The 23,312-nt window shown below is 42.3% G+C and overlaps 1 protein-coding gene across 2 annotated transcripts in view; it reads right to left on the reverse strand.

Moving 5' to 3' along the window:
* inpp5f (inositol polyphosphate-5-phosphatase F) overlaps positions 1 to 23,312 on the reverse strand; it is a 244,755-nt gene that overhangs the window by 107,098 nt on the left and 114,345 nt on the right. Inside the window, exons 1-2 of one of the 2 annotated variants that reach the window (XM_068052895.1) lie at positions 1,963 to 2,064; positions 240 to 376 (exon numbers count right to left, since the gene is read on the reverse strand). In XM_068052895.1, coding sequence (XP_067908996.1) covers positions 240 to 376; positions 1,963 to 2,038 — 213 coding nt within the window. In that variant the 5' untranslated portion in view covers positions 2,039 to 2,064. Of the gene's footprint in view, positions 1 to 239; positions 377 to 1,962; positions 2,065 to 23,312 lie in introns of those variants that run through there. The other variant, XM_068052894.1, reaches the window with a different exon arrangement.

Below are 23,312 nucleotides of genomic sequence, written 5' to 3' on the forward strand. Positions count from 1 at the left end.
CCCAAAAACATTGAGGTTGTTACTTACAAGTATTCCATCAGGTTTTGGGAACAGTTTCCTCAATGTAAAATTTGAAGGGAACTATGCTTTGTTTTTAAAAAAGGCAATTTGAGATGCATTTAAGATGCAAAAAATACATATTTTGCTGTTCAATACACCCAGGCTGAAGAAATATGTGAGAAAAGGAACAAATATTTTAAGTCCTGTTGAAGAGAAGCACTAGAATTTATTTTTTTTACCTCCAGTTCCAGATCCTGAGGCTCTGCTTCAGAGAGTGGGATCACTGCTATCTTGGTTATTTTGTACACTTCATGTTCCCCTGGAAGCTTTCCAACCACTGCTTTCTGGCGGATTAGGAGGAGCTGCCATGCAAAATCTGAAAAGGAAGCCAATGTCAGTCAATAATAGAAACTTAGGCTCAGGTGGAGAGACATATTAACAGAGTGACTACCCAGAGATAACTATAAATGGAAAAATACTTAAAGCAGGCTCTCAGCTTTCGCCCAGTCAATTTGGACTGTGAGACACAGTGGGAGATTAAGAATGTGGTGCTTTATAACAAACTGGAGAAAGATGTCCAACCCAGTACATGAAACCTTTAAATTTTCTCTTTCAAAGAGGTGTCAATAATTGAACAAAAAAAAAAAGCTGAGGAAGAATGTTCATTAATCTGCTTCCAGACTTGTGACTGATCACTAATGTAAATGGGAAGTTGGTGCCATAAATATACATGGGCAGTGGAAAAGACTTCAAGGCTTAGGAACAGGAGTAAGCCATTCAGCCCATCAAGCCAATTCCAGCATTCAATTAGATCTTGGCCGATCTGTCTCAACTCCACATAGTCGGCTTGGTTCTGTAACCCTCAAAACCCCTTCCTGAACAAAAATCTCAGGTTTTGAAATTTTCCATTTGACCCCCCTAGCCTCAGCTTTTTTCTTTCAGGGGTGGGGGAGAATTTCCAGATTTCCACTACACTTAAAAAGTGCTTCTTCACATCAACCCTGAATGGCCTAGCTCTAACTTTCTTTGCTCCCTTGTTCTGAACTCTCCAGCAGAGGAAATAGTTTAGTTTAGAGATACAGCACTGAAACAGGCCCTTCGGCCCACCGAGTCTGTGCCGACCATCAACCACCCATTTATACTAATCCTACACTAATTCCATATTCCTACCACATCCCCACCTGTCTGTATATTTCCCTACCACCTACCTATACTAGGGGCAATTGCTAATGGCCAATTTACCTATCAACCTGCAAGTCTTTGGCATGTGGGAGGAAACCGGAGCACCCGGAGGAAACCCACGCAGACACAGGGAGAACTTGCAAACTCCACACAGGCAGTACCCAGAATTGAACCCGGGTCGCTGGAGCTGTGAGGCTGCGTTGCTAACCACTGCTCCACTGTGCCGCCCATCTCTCAATCAACAATCCATCTACCCCATCAACTCCTTTAATCATCTTAAACACAAGTTAGATCACCCCTTAATCTTCTTATAACCATGCATATACTCAAGCCTAGCTATGCAATCTGTCATTTAACCCTTTTAGACCAGCTAACAAGTTACCTCCTTGGAGCTCACTGTCAGAACAGGATCAAATACTGGTTTTGCTCAAGTTTCAGAAAGAGAAAAAATTGTTCTATTTTTCATAGATTCAAATAAAACTAACAGCTCAGACAGACACCTATGGAAGTTACACATTTTAGAAAAGTAATTTTTATTCTGCCCAGTACACCAAAAGCAAATCCTTTGGGTCTTGGTTTGGCTAAGACAGTAAAACTAGGAACAACAGAATGCTGTAAGCACAGACTGCAGTTGGTGAACTGTATCAGGATTGAATTTTGCTGATTAGTAGAGCAATGTCTAAGTATTTACAGTATTGTGGCTACCTTTTAGCTAAGATTGCTGGAAGCAGAAATTCTGCCACTAATGCACACTGCCTGGATGAACTCGTCTCGCCTTACCTTGGCACGTGGAAGACAGCTTTTTAACTGTCAAGATGCTAATGTAAAAGATGACAGCTAGGAAAATAATGCCCATTACTGCCTTGGAGGAAAATACCACCTCAGCATAAAAGCTTTTGCTGCAGGTTTACAAGAGCTCCAGCACTTACAGGAAACCAGCGAGCTTTCTAAGCTATGCTTCAGGAGCAAAGTTCCAGCTGCTAGCACATTCAAATTATACTAACAAAGTGGCATTTTGCTTCTGATAATTGCGTGCACTTCCACATTTCCATGCATCAATAAACTGAAATAAACCTCTAGAAGGCTCACTTCAATGCCTATCGGGGGAAGCCAGAAAATGGGGTTATTGTGCAGGACAATCTAACCATAACCAGATTTGTGTATGTTTTAAGGCCTTTCCAGTTATTCTGACTCAAATAGCAATTGTATTCTAACAGGATTAGCCAATTATTCAAAGCTATTGTGAATTATAGCTTGCTCAGAGCTCATACAACATGCTAAACAATGTGTATAATGTAATGTTACACTTGCGCTGCTGTCTCAAACAACATGCAACAATTACCATGGTTATAGCTTGTTCAAAGATTTTGAAGGGAAAAAACAGATGTTATTTGCAACTACTAAGGTGACTGATTTCCAGCTCAAAGCAGCAAAGCAATTTTCCCCAGCCTATTTGCTAAATAGTTAAGTTCTGGTGCAAACCTGGAATTTATTAAGGAAGAAAGAAATAAGGAAAGATGATAAAGTATTATGGCTTCCAGTAACTGAAGTCATCAAATGCACACTAGACCCACATTTGTCTTGTTGACAATGGGGTATAAATTTCCTAGTTGTCAACAAGACTCACACTCCCTGTAAAAACTATAGTCTCTGCTGCATCAAATGCACATTATGCTTTCATCAGAACTCAATCGCCTTCACCACAAAATCAGCAAATGTTTTGTTTAATGAAGTCTCCAAATTGTCAGTGTACAAAAATCTGAATCTTCGTCAGATTCAACGGGGAAGAACCATCACAAACTAAAAAAGGATCAGAGTTAAATGTGAGAGATATTTTAAAAATTTACGAGGACTCTTCATGCAGCAATGATCACGAAATGAGCAGCCCCACTCACCGGCCACAAGAATGACTGCTAAAGAAGTTATGCAAAACCTTTATAAATCATTGGTTAGGCCTCAGCTGGATTCTTGTGTTCAGTTCCAGGCACCAGACGTTAGAAAGGATGTCTAGGCCTTGGGGCGGGTGCAGAGGAGATTTGCCTGAATTGTATTAGAGATGAGGGACTTCAGTTATGTGGACAGACTAAAGAAGTTGAGATTGCTGTTAGATCAGAGAAGGTTAAGGGAATATTTAATACAGGTACAAAATTGAGGTTTTGATAGTGTAAATAAGGACAGACTTTCCACTGGCAGGAGGGAGAGCGATTGGCAGAAGAACTAAATGGGAAAGGGAGAATTTTTTTCGTCAATGAGTTGTAATGATCTGGAATCGACTGCCTAAGAAAGGTTGGTGGAAGCAGATTCAACAGTAACTTGCAGAAGGGATGTGGATATATACCTGAAAAAGGAAAAATCTTCAGGTCTATGGGACTAACTGGATAGCTCTTTCAAAGAGCTGGCACAGGCAAGATGGGCCAAATGCCCTCCTTCTGTACTGTATAATTTTATGATTGGTGCCCACTGACAGAATCAAGAGTTTTTTGGGCTGCGTTAGAGCAAAACAGTGAAAGCTTTATTTGGGAGCTAAGCGATACTATATCTGACTTGGAAATGCTTAACGCTGAAAGAAAAAATGTTTCCCAGCAGTGACATTTCTCATCCTGACGAGCATAAAGTTAACTATGTCAAGTAACACAACTAACATTCATCGTCTGCTATGAAATGCAAGAGTAAATTCAGAAACCTTGTGCACCCAGCAGTGGCCCATGCTCAAAATGGAATACAGATCATTTAATGTTCCTTCACATCATCAATGGTTGAACTCTCAATGAAAATGACTGCCATAGTAAATTGGCCTGAGCAATAGGAACACAACAAATTCAGAAGCAATTTGCCTTATTGCAGGGGAGTGCATACATATCAAAATAGCAGTGAATGGGTTTCTGGGTTACTCTCTGTTAAGAGATGCAAGCAGATTGAAGAGCCCACTAACACCAGATGAGAATCACTGCAAACACTGGGTAGAAACTCTACAACTGTTTATTAAACAGGTCAGACATTAATAGCTGAGAAAAATTCAGCTCAATAACCTGCAAGTCTAACAGGGAAATCAGCTTTCAGTAAGTATCCCAACTGAAAGACATTAGGAGCACAACTCCCATGGCTTGCTCATGACAAATCAAGGGTCACAACTATATTACAGCAATAGCCTTATTTTTAGTCATGTATAATAAGACAAAAAGCTGTCTTTGGCAGCCACGTAAAACAGGCAATAGTGAATAGACAGCCCATTTCACAGCCCACGATTCTGTTTTCCATTGAAGTCAAAGGAAAATTATGCCCTAAAAATATGGAATATTTATGAAAACATTTACATGGCATATGAAATGGCCATCAGGTATAAATGAAACATGGTATGCATGGTTGATGGCAGTGGCATAGTGGTATTGTCACTGGACTAGTAACCCAGTGATCCAGGGCACTGTTCTGGGGATATGGGTTCGAATCCCACCGCAGAAGGTGGAATTTGAATTCAATTAATAAATCTAGAATTTAAAAGCTTGGCCATGAAACCATTGTCAATTGTTGTAAAAACCCATCTGGTTCACTAATGTCCTTTAGGAAAGGAAATTTGGTGTCCTTACCTAGCCTACCAAGCCAGTCAGTTGTATCAAACTACTACGAAGTCAATAAAAAATGAAACTGGACGGACCACCCAGCATCGACCTAGGCACCGGAAACGGCAACGGCAAACCCAGCCCTGTCGACCCTGCAAAGTCCTTCTAACATCTGGGGGCTTGTGCCAAAGTTGGGAGAGCTGTCCCGCAGACTAGTCAAGCAACAACTTGACAGTCATACTCATGGAATGATACCTTAGACAAAATCCCAGATACCCATCTCAGCCTCCTCCTGAAGTCCCCAGCATCACAGATGCCAGATTTCAGACGATTCGATTCACCCCGCATGGTATCAAGAATGAAGGCACTGGATACTGCAAAGGCTATGGGCCCTGAAAATATTCCGACAATAGTACTGAAGACCCGTGCTCCAGAACTTGCCACACCCCTAGCCAAGTTATTCCAGTACAGCTACAACACTGGCATTCACCTGGCAATGTGGAAAATTGCTCAGGTATGTCCTGTACACAAAAAGCAGGATAAGTCCAACCCGGCTAATTACCACCCCAGTCTATGCGCGATCATCAGTAAAGTGATGGAAGGTGTTGTCGACAGTGCTATCAAGCAGCACTTGCTTAGCAATAACCTGCGCAGCGACTCTCAGTTTCGGTTCCACCAAGGCCACTCAGCTGATGATTGCACAATGTTTAGCACCATTCACGACTCCTCAGATACTGAAGCAGTCCGTGTAGAAAGGCAGCAAGACCCGGACAATATCCAGGCTTGGGCTGATAAGTGGCAAGTAACATTCGCGCCACACAAGTGCCGGGCAATGACCAACTCCAACAAGAGAGAATCTAACCATTGCCCCTTGACAGTCAATGGCTTTACCATCGCTGAATCCACCACTATCAACATTCTAGGGGCCACCATTGACCAGAAACGCCATATAAATACTGCGGCTACAAAAGCAGGTCAGAGGCTAGCAACCCTGCGGCGAATAACACCTCCCGACTCCCCAAAGCCTACGCACTGTCTACAAGGCACAAGTCAGGAGTGTGATGGAATACTCTCCACTTGTCGGGATGGGTGCAGCTCCAACACTCAGGAAGCTCGACACCAACCAGCACAAAGCAGCCCACTTGATTGGCACACCATCCACAAACATTCACTCCCTCCACCACCGATGCACAGTGGCAGCAGTGTGTACCATCTACAAGATGCACTGCACCTAAGTTCCTTAAACATCACCTTCCAAACCCACGACCTCTACCAACGAGAAGGACAAGGGCAGCAAATGCATGGAAACACCACCTGCAAGTTCCCCTCCCAGTTCCAAGCCACACACCATCCTGACTTGGAACTATATCGCCATTCCTTCACTGTCGCTGAATCATAATCCTGGAACTCCATTCCTAACAGCATTGTGGGTGCACCTACCCCACATGGACTGCAGCAGTTCAAGGTGGTAGCTCACCACCACCTTCTCAAGGCAATTAGGGATGGGCAGTAAATGCTGACCGAGCTAGCAACGCCCACATCCCATGAATGAATTTTTTTTTAAAAGCATAGAACACCTGAATCTGCATTCGTCAAAGATGCATATACTCTATACTCTTAATTCCAAAATTAAATAAAGTGGGTGTAATTATACCTACGGCCTTCAAATGCACTACTGATCATAGAATCTGTACCTCTAACTCAATCTATCCTCGCACCTTAAGCGAGAAAGTTGCTTACCTTTCCCTTCAGTCTTGCCTCCTCCCACCATCTCCAGCTTTTAAAAAAAATCAAGCTTTGCATCACTAAATATTACTTCTTGTACTCTTCTCCTGTCTTCTCCACTGCAGGTCTGCATCCATCTTCTCAATTTTACAAAAAGACAAGCTTGCATTTATATACAGAACCTTCCCTGACCACCAGGCATCTCAAAGTGCTTTACAGCCAATGAAGAAGTACTTTTTGAAGTGTAGTGATGGTTGTAATGTAGGAAACGCAGCAGCTATTTTGTGCACAGCAAGCTCCCACAAACAGCAATATGATAATGACTTAGATAATCTGTTTTGTGATGTGGATTGAGGGATAAATATTGGCCTGGACACTGGTGGCAAATCCCCCAACTCTTCAAAATAGTGCCAAGGGATCTTTTACATCCACCCGAACAAGAAGATGGGGCCTCAGTTTAATTAACGTCTCATCAGAAAGTCGGCACCTGACAGTGCAGCACTCCCTGAAGTGTCAACTGTGATTTTTGTGCTCAAGCCCTTGAGTGGGATTTCAACCCATAACTTGTGACTCAGAAGCGAGTGCACTATCAACTGAACTACTGCTGACAACTGTTCGAGAAAAAGTAAACCTACCTAAAGAAATTTGAAATAAAAACAAGAAATGCTGGAAATACTCAGGAAGTCCGGCAGCCTCTGTGGAGGGAGAAGCAGAGTTAACATTTCAGGTCACTGACCCTTCATCAGAACTGGCAAATGTTAGAAATGTAATAGGTTTTAAGCAAATAAAGCGGGGGTGGGGCAAGAGATAAGGTCAGAGAATAACTGACCAGGTGGTCATGGAACAAAGGCAAACGGTATGTAGGTGGCATGGTGAAAGACAAAGCATTAATACAGAGAGGGTGCGAATAGACTGTAAATCACAAAGCACTCCAAACATAAACTAAAAAAATGTTGAAACAGAAACAGTGGGTAGGCACAGTAGAAACAAACTAAACACTAAAAAACCTAAACTAAAATAATCAAAAAGAGAAAATAAAAAAATAACTGAACATAAAAAGAGGGGGCCCAGTCATGCTCTAAAATTATTGAATTCAATGTTCAGTCCGGCAGGCTGTAGTGTGCCTAATCAGTAAATGAGGTGCTGTTCCTTAAGCTTGCGTTGATGTTTGCTGGAACACTGCAGCAATCCCAGGACAGAAGTGCGAGCATGAGAGCTGGGGCGGGGGAAGCGGCGGGGTGGGGTGTTGAAATGGTCAGCAACCTGAAGCTCGGGGTCATGTTGACAGACTGAGCGGAGGTGTTCCGCAAAGCGGTCACTCAATCTGCATTTGGTCTCCCCAATGTAAAGGAGACCACATTGTGAGCAGTGAATACAGTATACTAAATTGAAAGTACAAAGTAAATTGCTGCTTTACCTGAAAAGGAGAGTTGGGGCCTGGGATAGTGAGGAGAGAGGAGGTAAATAGGCAGGTTTTACACCTCCTGCGATTGCAGGGGAAGGAGACGAGGTGGTGGGGGTAATGGAGGAGTGGACCAGGGTGTCGCAGAGGGAATGATCCCTTCGGAATGCTGACAGGGCAAGGGAGGGGAAGATGCGTTTGGTAGTGGCATCATGCTGGATGTGGCAGAAATGGTGGAGGATGATCCTTTGGATATGGAGGCTGACGGGGTGGAAATTGAGGTCAAGGGGAACCCTGTCACGGTTCTGGGAGGGAGGGGAAGGGGAGAGGGTAGAGGTGCGGGAAAACTGCCAGACACGGTAGAGGGCCCTGTAACCACAGTGGAGGGAGGGGGGCGGAGGGAAAGAGAATCCTTGGTTGAGGAAAAAGACATCAGAAGCACTGTCGTGGAAGGTAGCATCCGAGTAGATGCGTCGGAGACAGAGAAACTGGGAGAATGGAATGGAGTCCTTACAGGGGGCAGGGTGTGAAGAAGTGTAGTCGAGGTAGCTGTGGGAGTCAGTGGGCTTATAATGAATATTAGTAGACAGCCTATCCCCAGAGATGGAGACAGAGAAGTCGAGGAAGGGAAGGGAAGTGTCGGAGATGGACCATGTAAAAGGTGAGAAAAGGGTGGAAATTAGTAGCAAAGTTGATAAAGTTTTCTAGTTCCAAGCGGGAGCAGGAAACAGCACCGATAGAGTCATCAATGTACTGGAAAAAGAGCTAGGGAGGGGGCATCAGTAGGACTGGAAAAAGAAATGTTCAACATATCCCACAAAAAGACAGGCATCACTATTCCTAATGTAAAGGGGAGATAATGGGGGTGGGGAGGGGTGGGGTGGAGTTTCAGAGAATGTGTGTTTATCGGGTATTAATTTTTGGCAGTCAATTGTGGCAAGGCTTACAATCCACCTGGAACATCTAACCAGCATTCAACAAAATGAACTGTCTGTGTTGCTACGTTTTCTTACCCTGCACTGAGCTCCACTTGTCATTTTAAAGACCTTAGCCTTAAAATAGCAAGGCAGCAGACATCATTTGATGAAGCCACTCTGTTTTACCCCAAGGCGCCAGCCAGTGCAGATAAACACTGAGGTGGCAGCTTGCCAGTTGAGAGCAGTGTCAGAATTCTTAAATTAGCTGAGCTACCATCCAGAGAAGAGGTTAGCTTCCAATCCCACAGGCTTAGTCAAGGCCCAGAGCACATCACCCTGATGACAAGCAAAACAGCAGTTAGCTGGAAACTACACCAAACCACTGAGTATCCTTGGGAGACTGCACAACTCAAAAAAGCAGTCATGCAGTGTATTTCTGGGGCCAAGTACTGCTCCTGGATGCCTGCATCATAGGTGCAGTAAGTTTCCATTCACATGTATATTTTATGAAGCCATTGTATTCTCTGAAGACACCAGATTTTCAGATACATGATAATTTCTTAGTATGGCTTTGTGTCCTCGAGGGCAAAGTAAGTTTAAGCACTTAGAGATAGAGTTTCTGCTAGATTGTACTGCTGTTTCCAGCGCAATTTGCACAAAATCAAACTAGTGCACAAGACTGAGGAATTACAAGCGCAAGTTACATTCAACACAAAAAAAATCAGGTTTCTGTGATCCTTTGCGTTGGGTTAAAACACATGTTGCACTATAAACTGGCCCTGCCTAAAAACTAGCCCAACTGCCTGATCAAATCATCAGGGTGTTTCTCCATTCCTTGCACCTGTTTGAGGCTTAAAATCGAACTTTTTTTGGCACAAGGGCACGAACAGGAACCCTTCACTTTCTTAGTAAAATATTATTTAAAAAGCTAGTAATTACCCCAATGAAACTAGCAAACTTCTGTATTTTTTCTAAAAGGAAGTTATTTTGTTATTTGAATTTGGGTTACTCTCCAGCACTGGACTGGGCACTATTAAAAATGCTTTTTTTTTTTAAAAAAGTGTTATTTTTAGCTATAATAAAACTGCACAAATACATCAAGAATTGTGCTGGCTTATGAAAGATTTCACAGTTGCGATTATGCAAATGAGCGAGCAGAAACTTGAACCAAAATATTCATTGGGAAAATTAGCACAAATTTATATTCTTGGTCTGAGGAGTTAGGTTGAGGATCAGTGGTCCTGTTGGTTAGCATTGCAAGCCCGTGCCTGCAATTAACAAAAGGGACATTTGCAGAGATGGAATGAAGGGAAAGATGCAAAGACTGCAGCTATTGGACAGTAAAAGAATCAACTTGGAAGTCATGGAAACCACAAGTACTGTAATGAGAGAACTCAGCAACAGCTTTAAGCTTTAGTGTCCCATAAATCTGCTCTCCCATTTGACAGTTAATTAAAATGCTTCACGCTGCTGCCAAATGAGTTTTGTCTCGTCAAAGATGGAAACATTTTCTTTCACCAGTTTGTAATGATATTGACCAGATATTTACAGGCGACTTTCAGCAGCAAATAAGGGCAAGGTTCTGGTTCTACCAAAATTAATAGCAGAACCTTTTTTTTTTGGAGAGAGAAACTCAGTTTCTCACACGGCAGCCAGACTGACAGGCAGGAAAGCCCAACGTTCAAGGCCGCAGCCAGGAACTGGAGGAGAGAGGATCGCCAGTGGGCTAGAGGGTGGGAGACACAAAACCAGGTAATGGTTGCGTAAATCTGAAGCGCGCAGCATAAGTATTACACTTATAGGCCTGCTTCTTGATCACCCGACTGCCAAGCTACCCCAGTTAAACTAGAAGTAGATGTTTTCAGGTTGGGTTTCCCCACCCTAGAACTTAACCCCATTGACCACCACACCCACCCCCACCAACCTGTCCTGCAGGTTTAAAATTCTACTTCACTAATTCACTGACATGTTTCTGACTGACAGAGAATCCATCATCGGAGGTCTCCAATCCAGAGAATCTGTTGTTGCATGCAGTCATTTAGACATTAACATTTTTTTTAATGTTCTTTTGTGGGATGTGGGCTTCGCTGGCTAGGCCAGCATTTATTGCCCATCTGTAACTGCCCTTGAACTGAGTGGCTTGCTAGGCCATTTGCCAGCATTTATTGCCAATCCCTAATTGCCCTTGAACGGAGTGGCTTGTGAAGCCATTTCAGAGGGCATTTAAGAGTCAACCACATTGCTGAGAGTCTGGAGTCACATGTAGGCCAGACCAGGTAAGGATGGCAGATTTCCTTCCCTAACGCACACTAGTGAACCAGATGCAACAAATTGACAATGGTTTCATGGTCACCATTAGACTAGCATTTAATTCCAGATTTATTAACTGAATTGAAATTTCACCATCTGCCATGGTGGGATTCGAGCTCATGCCCCCAGAGCATTAGCCTGGGCTCTGGATTACCACTCTGCCACTGTCTCCCCAAAATTAAAATACCCTTTGAAGTGAATGTACTGGGGAAAAGGCTCTCAAGGAGCTAATCGCCAATACATTATTTTAACTGAACTTTCAAGTACCATCAGTGCATTTATAGATCACACCATTAAATCAGGTTTAAATATTTGTATTAATAATTAAAACTCATTTTATTTTTGGGGGGGACAAAGTCAATGCTGAGGAGGGCTGCAACTAATTACAAGAAAGGCATTAATAAACTTACAGAATGTGCATATAACTGGCAAGTGAATTTTAACAGCTAAGTGTGAGGTATTACATTCAGCTAAGAAAAATAAGGTCACATATTACTTGGAAAAGAAGAATCTAATTTTTTTTTTTAAAAACTCATTCATGGGATGTGGGTGCCGCTGGCTAGGCCAGCATTTATTGCCCATCCCTAATTGCCCTCGAGAAGGTGGTGGTGAGCTGCCTTCTTGAACCGCTGCAGTCCATGTGAGTTAAGTACACCCACAGTGCTGTTAGGGAGGGAGTTCCAGGATTTTGACCCAGTGACAGTGAATGAATGGCGATAGAGTTCCAAGTCAGGATTGTGCGGGGCTTGGGAGGGGAACTTGCAGGTGGTGGTGTTCCTATGAATTTGCTGCCCTTGTCCTTCTAGTTGGTAGAGTTCGCTGGTTTGGACGGTGCTGTCTAAGGAGTCTTGGTGCTGTAGGGAGACAGGCATAGGGAACTATGGGATACTGGACATAACTTGGGTCCCTGTAACTTGAGAAAGATTGCCTGCTTGATACCCGAATTATATGAATGCAAGTACATAGTTCCCTGAAAGTGGCAACACAGGTAGACAGGATGGTGAAGGCGGCGTATGGCATGCTTGCCTTCATCAGCCGAGGCATTGAGTACAAGAGTTGGGACGTCATGTTAAAGTTGTACATAACGTTGGTTCGGCCGCATTTGGAGTACTGTGTGCAGTTCTGGTCGCCGCACTACCGGAAAGATGTGATTAAGCTAAAGAGGGTGCAGAAAAGATTCACAAAGATGTTGCCTGGTTTGGAGGGCTTGAGTTAGAAAGAGAGATCGCATAGGCTGGGTCTGTTTTCCCTGGAGCGAAGGAGGCTGAGAGGGGACATGATGATAGAGGTATATAAAATTATAAGAGGCATAGATAGGGTAGATAGCCAGAGTCTGTTTCCCATGGTAGGGGTGACTAAAACTAGAGGGCATAGATTTAAGGTGAGAGGGAGGAGGTTTAAAGGGGAACAAAGGGGTAAATTTTTCACACAAGGAATAGTGGGTATCTGGAATGAGCTGCCAGAGGAGGCAGGAACAGTAGCAACATTAAAGAGGCATCTGGACAGGTACTTGAATGAGCAAGGCATAGAGGGAGATGGAATTAATGCAGGCAGGTGGGATTAGTATAGATAGGCATTATGGTCGGCATGGATGCAGTGGGCTGAAGGGCCTGTTTCTATGCTGTACGACTATGACAAATCAGAATGTAATGAGCTCAGCGGGGGAACACCCAAGTTACATGAATCGCTAAGAATCCTATGAATAGGGTAATCAAGAGGTTGACGAGGTGAGTAACATAACCATGGCAGGATGAGACCAGGGAAGACAACAGATGGGAGATGGAATTAGGAAACCGTTTATCAAGTAAACCTCCTGTAAAACTGTACAAAATGACTACTGGAACAATGCACGAGCAGAACCCCTACAATCATTCGTGACAGCAGGACTTCTCCTTGCATGCTCTATGTTTCGACGAGGTGAGCAATGTCTAGGGGTTTTTTTTGCTGTCTTTACCTGGTCTTATTTTAACAGGGTTTAATTTTTAAACACACTGCGTTTTGAGCTCCCCTTTGTGAGAATCCTTGTTCACTGTTTCCAATTATAAGGCAAAGAACTGAGCATAAACAGGCTTGCTTTGGTTTAAAAGCAGAATGAAATTTATTAAACCTTAAACTGATACGGTTCACGCTTATGGATATACAACGCGTTCACGCTAGCATGCACACATGATATAAACATGTAAAAATAGGGATAGAACAAGCAAAGTAAAGTAGAACGGTTTGAGGCAATATCTTGTTACTGTTTCTCAAGCTCGCTGTAGTCCTTGATTGAAAAAATAGTCTTGCACTTCGTTGGGGCCCAGTATTAGTTTACTTAAAACCTTGTTCATGTGGCAAACCTTTCTCTTTGTGCTTCACGTGTTTTCACAAGATTCAGTTCCACGGGAAGAAATGAAGGCAAGCAGACAGAGGAGATCTTCTCAGTCCATGAGCGCACGGCGTTCTGAGTTCAAATTCCTTTGATGGGAGTTCAAATTCAATAAAGACTCCCAGGTTGCCCTGCAGGTTCGCCATGCGATTAGTTCCTCATATAGAACAATCTCTTCACATCCTTTGGTGGAGGTTCAAATTTTTCTGCCACAGCCTTTTAGCCATGTGACTAAAACTGGTCTGATCATTTGTGTATTGGAGAAGCAACTGTTGGATGACCATTGTTTCAAAATTGTCTGTTACCATGGACATGTCTTTCCGGTCAGGGCTTGCAATTTTAATGTTCATGTGGCAAAATAATGTGCACCTCAGTCCTGGCAGGTGGGTTTTCCTGACACTCAAATAAATATCGCTTGTTTGTACAAGACATCCAACTCTCATGGTATTTTGGGTAACAGGGCAAGCCTTGACCCTTACAGTGCGTTGCATGGGGTAGAGGAGCAAAGGGCTCCAAGTGTACCTACACAAATCACTAAAAGAACATTGTCCATTAACAATACCATCAATAAAACAAACCTAGTGTTATGACCAAGGCGGGTGGAGTGCACTGTTTTTCTAGTCCCACTTCTCCACAGGTCACAACATGTATTTTAATTTTTTTACTGATACGGTCATAGACTATTTTTATCCCAGAATAAAATACACCAAACCAGGTTCCTTTAACAAACAACAAAATCAGATTATAAAACAAAACATAACTAGTAATGAAGCAAAGCATTAACAGATTGAATATCAAAATTCCCTCATTACCTTAGCCCCTCACACACATACATACACTGGTTAACTGAAAAAAAAATTACTCTTTAGAACTCTATTACAAAAATACTCTGACCAGATATTTGCTAATTCAAGAAAAAAAAATGGAAAGATATCAGATGTCCTTTGCTTTGGTGTCCCAAGTACCTGTGGTTGTCACTGGGATAGTACTACAACAGTTCTTGTCTGGTGACATTCAAGATCAGTTTGGGGAGAATTTCCAGGAAAAATGCAGCAACATTTTCAGTCCGTTTCTTACACTTCCTTCTCAGAGATGGAAAATTGGCAGGCTTTTTAAAGAGCTAGAACAGACAAATTTGGGGTTTGCTCTCTTGGCAAAGTTTTCTCCAACTGTCTTTTCAAACCATTATCCATAGCCCAACTGCCTGCCCAAAGCGAAACCAAAACACCTCGGGGGTCAAGCCTCCTGACCCTTACAGATCTTGACTTGTCACTTCTTGCTAAACATCTTTCCCCAAGTCAAAAAAACCCTTCTGGATAATTATCTGAAGACAGGTCCCTTCCAGTATGGGCTTGTTTTTAGCAATCTGATTCTTCCAGTAACTACTGTTGACAAGCTCAGTCCAAAAGACCTTCTGATGACCTCTTTTTAAAAAAAAAAGACAAAGTTCCAGCATCTATGAAATCTTTTTTTCAATTTTCTCACAATCAAAAAATGGAAGCACTCGGGTTTAATTTCTAGAGGGACAGAACTAAAAAGCAGACAGTTTCTGTCAAACTTCAATTGAACCACCTTTGTCAGAACACAATTGGAGAACTGTGTATATTTCTGGTTGCTGTATTATAGAAAGGATAAAGGCATTTGACAGGCTGCAAAAAAAAAAAAAAAAATTTACAAGGATGATACGAGAACTGTGAGGTTATACTTAGCAGGACAGGACGAACAGGCTGGGTCTCTTCAAGAGAAAGCTGAGGGGCGACCTAGCACAAGTCTTTAAAATTATGAAAGGTTTTGATAGAGTAGACACAATGTTTTCACATGTGGGTAAAAGCAAAACCAGAGGCCACCAATAAGAGACATCAAGAAACCCAGGAGGGAATTCAGAAGAGGCTTCTTTACCTAGAGTGGTGAGAATGTGGAACTCGTTACCACATACAGTACTGAGGCCAATACTATGGATGCTTATCTAGCTTTCCCCTTAAATGCACATGAGGGAGTAGGGAATAGAGGGTTAGGGTGATAGTTTGGTGAGGAAGGATGGATGGATGGGAGGCTCGAGTGGAGTATAAACACCAGCATGGCCTGTTTCTGTGCTGTATATTCTATGTGCTTCTATGTAAAGCTAATCAGCTTCACAAAAGCCTTTACTCAGACATAGCACGACTGTATCAGATGGACAACATCTGGTCTAAAAGGATTCAAAGATAGAATGGAAATCCAAACGTAGCAAAAAAATATCTATAATTGTGGGGAACAAGCCAGAAGAGATATTGTAAGAACGTATAGGAAAACAACTTGATGGAAATTAAACTGCCTGACTTTACAATTTTTTGCATGCACCCAGGCTATCTAGTGCACATGGGTGCAGACACAAAACAAATCTGGCCTAAGATGCCATGGCAGCAAGAATGTAGAATGGATGCCCAATGCTAGTGAATTGCTGATCTCAGCTTTCCTGCTAACAGAGGTCAGGTAGCCATGAGGGCCAGGAAACATTTAAAGCTGGATTTTGGCTTCAACTGCGAACAACAAATTTTAATGTGTAAATGGAGAGTTTGGATTGACAGGCAAGGTGGAAACATCACACAAGTGCATATAAACGAAAAGCATGGATCAAGACACAGTGCAACCCAAATTTAGCCCAACACAGTAATTCAGATCGGAGGCTGGATTCCAAACTGATCATGGATCCAAATTCTGATACCATGTTTGGTCATTCCTAATATATAACAATGACTACCGTGCCCCAACACTGCAACGTTATTCTGTCATTTAACAGCCTCTCTGCACTAACGCTTTGTCTTTCACCACACCATTAGCATACCCATTGCTTTTGTTCCATGACCTTCTGGTCAGTTATTCTGTGACCCTCTGTCCTTTCAACACCTTCCCTTTTGTTATCTTTTGCGCCACCCCGGCTTTATTTGCTTAAAACCTATTTGACAGTTCTGATGAAGGGTCACTGACCTGAAACGTTAACTCTGCTTCTCTCCACAGATGCTGCCAGACCTGAATATTTCCAGCATTTTTTGTTTTTACTACAACTGATTGCACTATTCAGGTGTTCGATGTTCAAAAATTGGAAAAAGGGCAAAAACACTATTCCAAATTCTCAACACACAAACTGATCGGATGCAACTGAATAACGAACTACTGCACAATGTGAAAGCTCTGCAGCGAGGTTAGTTAATTAAATGCTCTAAATTAAATGAACCGCACAATTACAATCACATCTTCAATTTTGTACAAGTTCTGAAGAGAGAATGTCCATCACTAGCTAATTTGCTCCTGGCTGAGCCAGTGATGTACTACTATCCAAAGTGCCCAACAAAATTTTACACCTGTTTAAATATGTATCCTGTGCACAGAGGCTGATGGCACCAAAAAAATCTAATCTTTTGCAATTGATAGCTCCATATCTGTACAAAAGGATGCACTCAGCTTCCAACCAATTAATAGTACATGTTAATGGAGAAAAATCAGCTACATTTTCTGCAGTTTATTAAATCCATGCAGAGTTCAGTCTTTTGGTAGCCAGTAGATATTTGAGTTCAGATGAAAAATTTATATTCGAGTTATCTGGGATGCACAACGAAGCCAATTTAAGAGGTCATATTAAGGAAGATGGACCAACTTGCATTTATATAACTTTGAACAAAATTTATCCAGAAAACTCATCCATTCTCTAGAATGAAAATCTTGAATAATCATGCCCCATATGTGTCAAACATTTTTTTTTTATATAAATCTATTCCTTGAAAGGCAACGACGGCTCTGCTCACCCTCTGGCTATGTGGCTATAGTCATCAGTTAAGAAGCTTTACACATTTAACTAAACCAACTCCAGCGATAAGAAGCCATTTCTTGGGCTTTTTCTAACTAACGAGTTTTACATCATATAGTATGTAAATCAGTTACACAGCACACAACTGACTCAAAGCGAGGTACTGCTATGCACAGGAGTTTAACTGAATCAAACATTTTCCTTTCAACTAAAAAGCTAATCCTTTCACCTCTCCTACATTGGAACACATTATTTCATACATTAACCTGCCAGTTACTTATTTTTTTTTATATAAAGGTCTCAGACTTTGACACCTAGCTTGTAACGTGGCATGACCAACCTGAGTAAACATCAACACTGCAAGGAAGAAACTAATGCACGTGCTACACACTAGGGCAGAAACATTTATTCTGTCACAAAACATTATATCACAGCAATCAAAGAATCTGCAACTTAGAAGAAATAGGATTCACAAGCGTTGAGGAATTAAGTGACCTATGCGGCTGTAAGGGCATCTGCTGGGCTGTGCACATGTTTTATGAGGGAGCTCACTCAAATATACTGATCCTTTCCTGGCTACACTTCATGTCAGTTTGCAAGCTCCTCTTCCATTACAGGGAAACGAGAGAAATCGCACACTGCACAGACATCAATCTGAACAGCTGAATGATGGAATAAACAATAAACTCATCAGTTCAACCACAGTTAAAAAAAAAGGAAAATTCAGCTTGAATAGACTTTCTGCTCAGACAAAATAGCTCCCATGCTCAAGATTCTTTTCTTGTTAAAATACAGCAGCAATCATTTTGGTTATGTCTGGGTAGCAGACTTGAAGATAATCCACAGCAATTACTTCATATACTCTTCTTTGGCCTCCTTATCTCGAGAGACAATGGATAAGCGCCTGGAGGTGGTCAGTGGTTTGTGGAGCAGCGCCTGGAGTGGTTATAAAGGCCAATTCTAGAGTGACAGGCTCTTTCACAGGTGCTGCAGAGAAATTTGTTTGTCGGGGCTGTTACACAGTTGGCTCTCCCCTTGCGCCTCTGTCTTTTTTCCTGCCAACTACTAAGTCTCTTCGACTATATACTATTGTGTACATTTATATATAATTCAATACATAGGCTTTGAAAAGACACCATTTAGCACAGTCTTTGGTCCAAGTTAAGGAACCGACTCAAATCATTTTAGTTTCCATCCTGCCTTGTTTAAACCTGATATCCATATAGCCCCTGCTGGATCAGAAATTCATCAGCTTGCTTTTTGAACATTTCACCCAGAAGCCTCAGCTTATTGTCTAAGGTGAACTTTAATTATGAGGCAGTTACTGCATAAATGAAATTTGAGGGTTTCTTCCACTATCGCATCTCATTTGTTCCTTTCCATAAACCTCCTTGCTATCCACTGGTGCTGGAAGAGAGATTTTCAAACAACATGTAGCAAGAGTGAAGAAGCCTTCAAATAAAAACTCAAAATAGCTCATAAGACAAATATTAGACAGTGTTGCTTTCTTGCACGGAAACAGTCCACTGCGATCTAAATTTATTCCGGGTTTTTTTGTTATTGCAGATGACAGAAATTTAGTACCCCTCATCTCATTCACTTATCAAAAGCTCAATGTTACTCCATTAGCGTTAGTTAAAATCCTTGGACATACATTGTAACAGGACAAGAATTACACACTGGGGTTTGTTTACATCAGGTTCTGGGAGACCTCCACCTATGAACCAACTCTCAACCGCTGACTGGTAGATCCAGATTCTTACAGCTCTATCATTCTGGGGGCAGGCAGTCATAATTATTACAAATGTTTCAGTGTTTAGTCATTCAACATATTCAAACAACCATTCTCAGTCAGATTCATTTACTCTGTTGTAAATCTCATTTAATATCACCCTCAACTAGTCTTAGTACTAGCATGAGTGACATTAAGTGCATGCACAGAATAGCGGCAACAGTGAAACAATAGAATAAGGCACAAGGCCAAAACTTAAGTGAGGGGAGTTTGAAAAAGTCTCAGTATCTGTAGCAATTTATTTTCCTGAGTGTGTGAACCTGCTGACTACCTGAGCACAAAACTGAAATAAACAGCTTTACAGCAATGACAAATAGCCAGATACAGAACAAAATAGAGAACTGATGGTATGAAGTGATCTAAATTAGATGAGTAATATTTCTCAGTAAAAAAAATTAGACTTTCAGCTGTTATGTTTTTAGATCTATTATATTCCTCTCAGAGCAGAGAACTTTCACACCCAAAATGGAGACCAGTAAATTCGACATAAATCATCCTGCTGTTAGTATATTATGAATACTAGGGGTTTAAGATAACTGAAATATTCATTTCCTTGCCAATTAACAAGGACATACAACACTAATTTTACAAGTCACTTGACAGATATTAAAATCATTTGAACTTCAAAGTACAACATCCACCATCTTGTCCTCATTCAACAATTCTATGAAATCTAAGAATTGGGAAGAATTATAAAAATGTTCCGCTGGTTTCAATTCACTGCTTTTATTCACTGGATACTTTAGAATTGCTTCCTTTTCAGAGTTTGCAATTTTCCCCACCTCAGATGCCATAACATGGCTCCAGTTCAGAGAGCAACCACCCATGTATAGAGTTTTATAAAACTGCCACCAGAACAATACAACTCCTCAATACCGCATGCAGCACATTTACTCATTAAACAGCCACAGCAAGCATCAGTAAACTGGAGTGGACTGAAGCCCTGTGTTGACAAGGAACTGCATCCCATGCCAATTGATAATAGAATTGTCAATCACCACTGCTGCTAGAACTTCTGTTTCTAGCAAGTTACTGTAAAGGAACATTCATGTGGAACAATGAATGCCAAGTGGCAGGAATAGAAATGGGGAATATAAGCACAAGACAGGGCTAAAATTTGACTATTCCAACATACTCTTGGCCAGCCCAGCCTCCCAGCTTCCACCCTCTGTAAACTTGAGATCATCCAAAATTCTGCTGCCCATGTCCCATTCACACATGCACACTGGCTGAATTGGCTGCAGGTTGAACATGAGTTTTGAAATTCTCCTCAATTCAAATCCCTTCATGGTCTCACCCCTCCCCAGCTCTAATCTCCTCCAGCCCCACCACCTTAGAGATATCTGCTCTCCTCTAATTCTGACTTCGAGCACCCCCCATTTTGATCGCTCCACCACTGGTGGCCGTGCCTTCAGTTGCCTAGGCCCTAAGCTCTGGAATTCCCTCCCTACACCTCCTTCCTCCTTTGAAGTGTTCCTGAAAACTCAACTCTTTGGCCAAGCTTGCAGCCATCTGCCTTAATATTGCCTTGTGTGGCTAGGTGTCAAATTTTGCTTCATGATGCTCCTGAGAGAAGTCCCTCGGGCTAATTTACAACATTGAGGGCACTACAACAACTTGCATTTTTCTAAGACTCACTGAATAAAGATTGAAGAAAAGAACAAAAATAAAACTACAGATCCTGACTGAACACGGACTTACTAAGTACAAACTTTAAAGATCCTATTAAACAAATGGGATCACAGCAATGATAAATCTGTGAGCTAGAGATGAGAGACTACATTACTGAAAACAGTAAAATGTAAAAATTGCCTAAATTACAGGGAAAACATTTAAACATGCAAATTGTATTAAATGGATCAGTAATTGTGCATTAGAGAGTCCTTTAACAACTGAATTTACTGGTCAAGTAGAATGGATGTGTCTTTCACACTAATTTAAGATTTAAATTATTGGTGATCTATGCCCAATTAGTTATCTTTTTAAAAAGATGCATACCTGATTAAGGCACCCTCATTTGATCCCCAACTCATTTTCAGTCATGCAGGAAGGTGAACAGCTGTCTGATTTGCAGTGCAAACGTAAACAGCGAGCAAAATGAGAAAGACACAAAGTCCTCTGTGCGGACAACAGCTTTTTAGCCATTAACCCACAACGGGTCCTCCGCTGAAAAGAAAAAGGCCATCAGCTATGCAATGGTAGAAGCTGTTTTCATAAGAATGACTGATTGATCCCAATGACTGATTCCCATTGCTTTCACATGTAATTGTAGCTTCAAAGCAATGAGATTCCACTATCCCCACACTGCCTGAATGATCAGTCCTTGGCTAAGGCCTCAGTTTCATCCAGTTATGCCTCCAACTCAGTGAATTGCAAGTATAGCATAATGCTAAACTCTTGTTCCATCGCTTCAATGCCCACTTCTTGGGCCAGTTGTCTTCTCCCTCTCCACATAGCAGACCCTTTCTGCCATGTTCAGAATTCTCTGGACTCCTCCCTCTGACCTCTTACCATCTTGATGTTTTAATTGAAAGCTGCCATGTCAATTTCTCTACTGCCCTCACTCACACTGACCCTGCAGCTCCATTTTCTCAGATCCAACCCTAGTCTTGTCATCAAACCTGCTGATAGATGTGGCGCTGTTAGCGTTCAGCAAACTGATATCTACCCAGCGGAGAGTTAGCGTAAACTGATCCATCCTCCTACCACCCCCACACACACACACTTACCCACCCCCCCCCCCCACCTCCCGAACCGTGACCCCTACCCCCAAACATCAAGCTATTGTTTCTAGGACTTTAACAGACCTCAACTCCACTGGAGACCTTCCTTCACAGCCTTCAAGCTCAGAGTCACCCCAACCTCTCACAACCCACTTCGACCTCCTTCCCAAGATCCACTAACAGGATTGCCCTGTGCTTGCCGCACAATTTTCTTCCTATTGGCTTTTTTTCCTCCTTGTCCTGTCTCTTGCTGACTAAATCCACGGTTCTTCTGCTGCCATGAACTGTTGCTAGTTTCCTGGCCCTAACAATAGATTTTCAATCCCTCTGCATCTCCATTGCCCACCAGGTCAGTTTGACAGCTCTCCACTTCTTTTACCAACGAGTCCCTCACCACTACCACCCACCTCTGCCTGGATGAGCTTGATCAGTTACACTGAACAACTCCTCCTTTGACTCCACTCACTTCCTCCAAAAGGTGTTGTCCAGGGTACCCATATGCCTTTTCATGAGATGGGTCAACAAGCATTCTCTGCTCTAGTCCCACTTGGGTCCACTTCCTTTTTTTCTGGTACCGAACTGGAAAATTTCAACCTTGCTTCCAACTTCCACCATTCCCTTGCCTTTCCTTTTCACGTGGTTTATCTCCAACTCTTCCGTTGCTCGACTTCTCTGTCTCCATTACTGGAGATAGGCTTTCGAATAATATCCACTGTAAGCCCAATGACTCCAACAACTACACTTCCTCCCACCCCACTTCCTGGAAGGTCTTTATTCCATTCTGCCAGTCTCTTAGTCACATCTGTTCTGAAGATACCACCTTCCATACCAGTGGCTCCAATGTCTTCCCTTCTCAACTGAGGACTCCCTGTAGTTGACAAAGCCATCGACGAGGTCCCTTCAATTTCACACGCTTCCCCCTCCTCCATCAAGACCCTAAACAACATTCCCACTGTGCTCACCTTCTACCCCACCAGTCTTCATATTCAATGGATCGTCCTCCATTTCCAAACCCAGCTTTCCCTTCCCTCTGCAACACTCTGGTCCACTCTGCAATCACTCCCCTCGTCACAAGACTTTCTCATGTGAGTGCATAAGATACAACAACCATCCTTTTATCTTCTCCCTTCCCACTGTCCAGGGCCCCAAATACTCCTTCCAGGTCAAACAGCAATATAGTTAAGTTTCACTTTTTTTTTTATATAATGCAACGACTGGTTAAGATCTGGATCGCACTGCCAGAGTGTGCTGGGGGCAGATTCAGTTATGGCTTTCAAAAGGGAATTGGATAATGATAGAGAAAAAAATTGAAGGACTATAGAGAAAAGGCAAGGCAGTGAAACTAGCTCTTAGAGAGCCAGCACAGACACAAGGGGCTGAATGTACTCCTTCTGCGCTGTAAGCATTCTATGCTTCTAACAATTTAGTATACTCTATTCGCTGCTCATGGTGCGGTCTCCTCTACTTTGGAGGCACCAGAGACTGTGAGCGCTTTGCAGAATATCTCTGTTCAGTTTGCAAGTGTAACCCCGAGCTTCTGGTCACCTGTCAT

This window comes from Heterodontus francisci, chromosome 20, assembly GCF_036365525.1.
Source record: "Heterodontus francisci isolate sHetFra1 chromosome 20, sHetFra1.hap1, whole genome shotgun sequence".
NCBI classification, from domain to species: Eukaryota; Metazoa; Chordata; class Chondrichthyes; order Heterodontiformes; family Heterodontidae; genus Heterodontus; species Heterodontus francisci.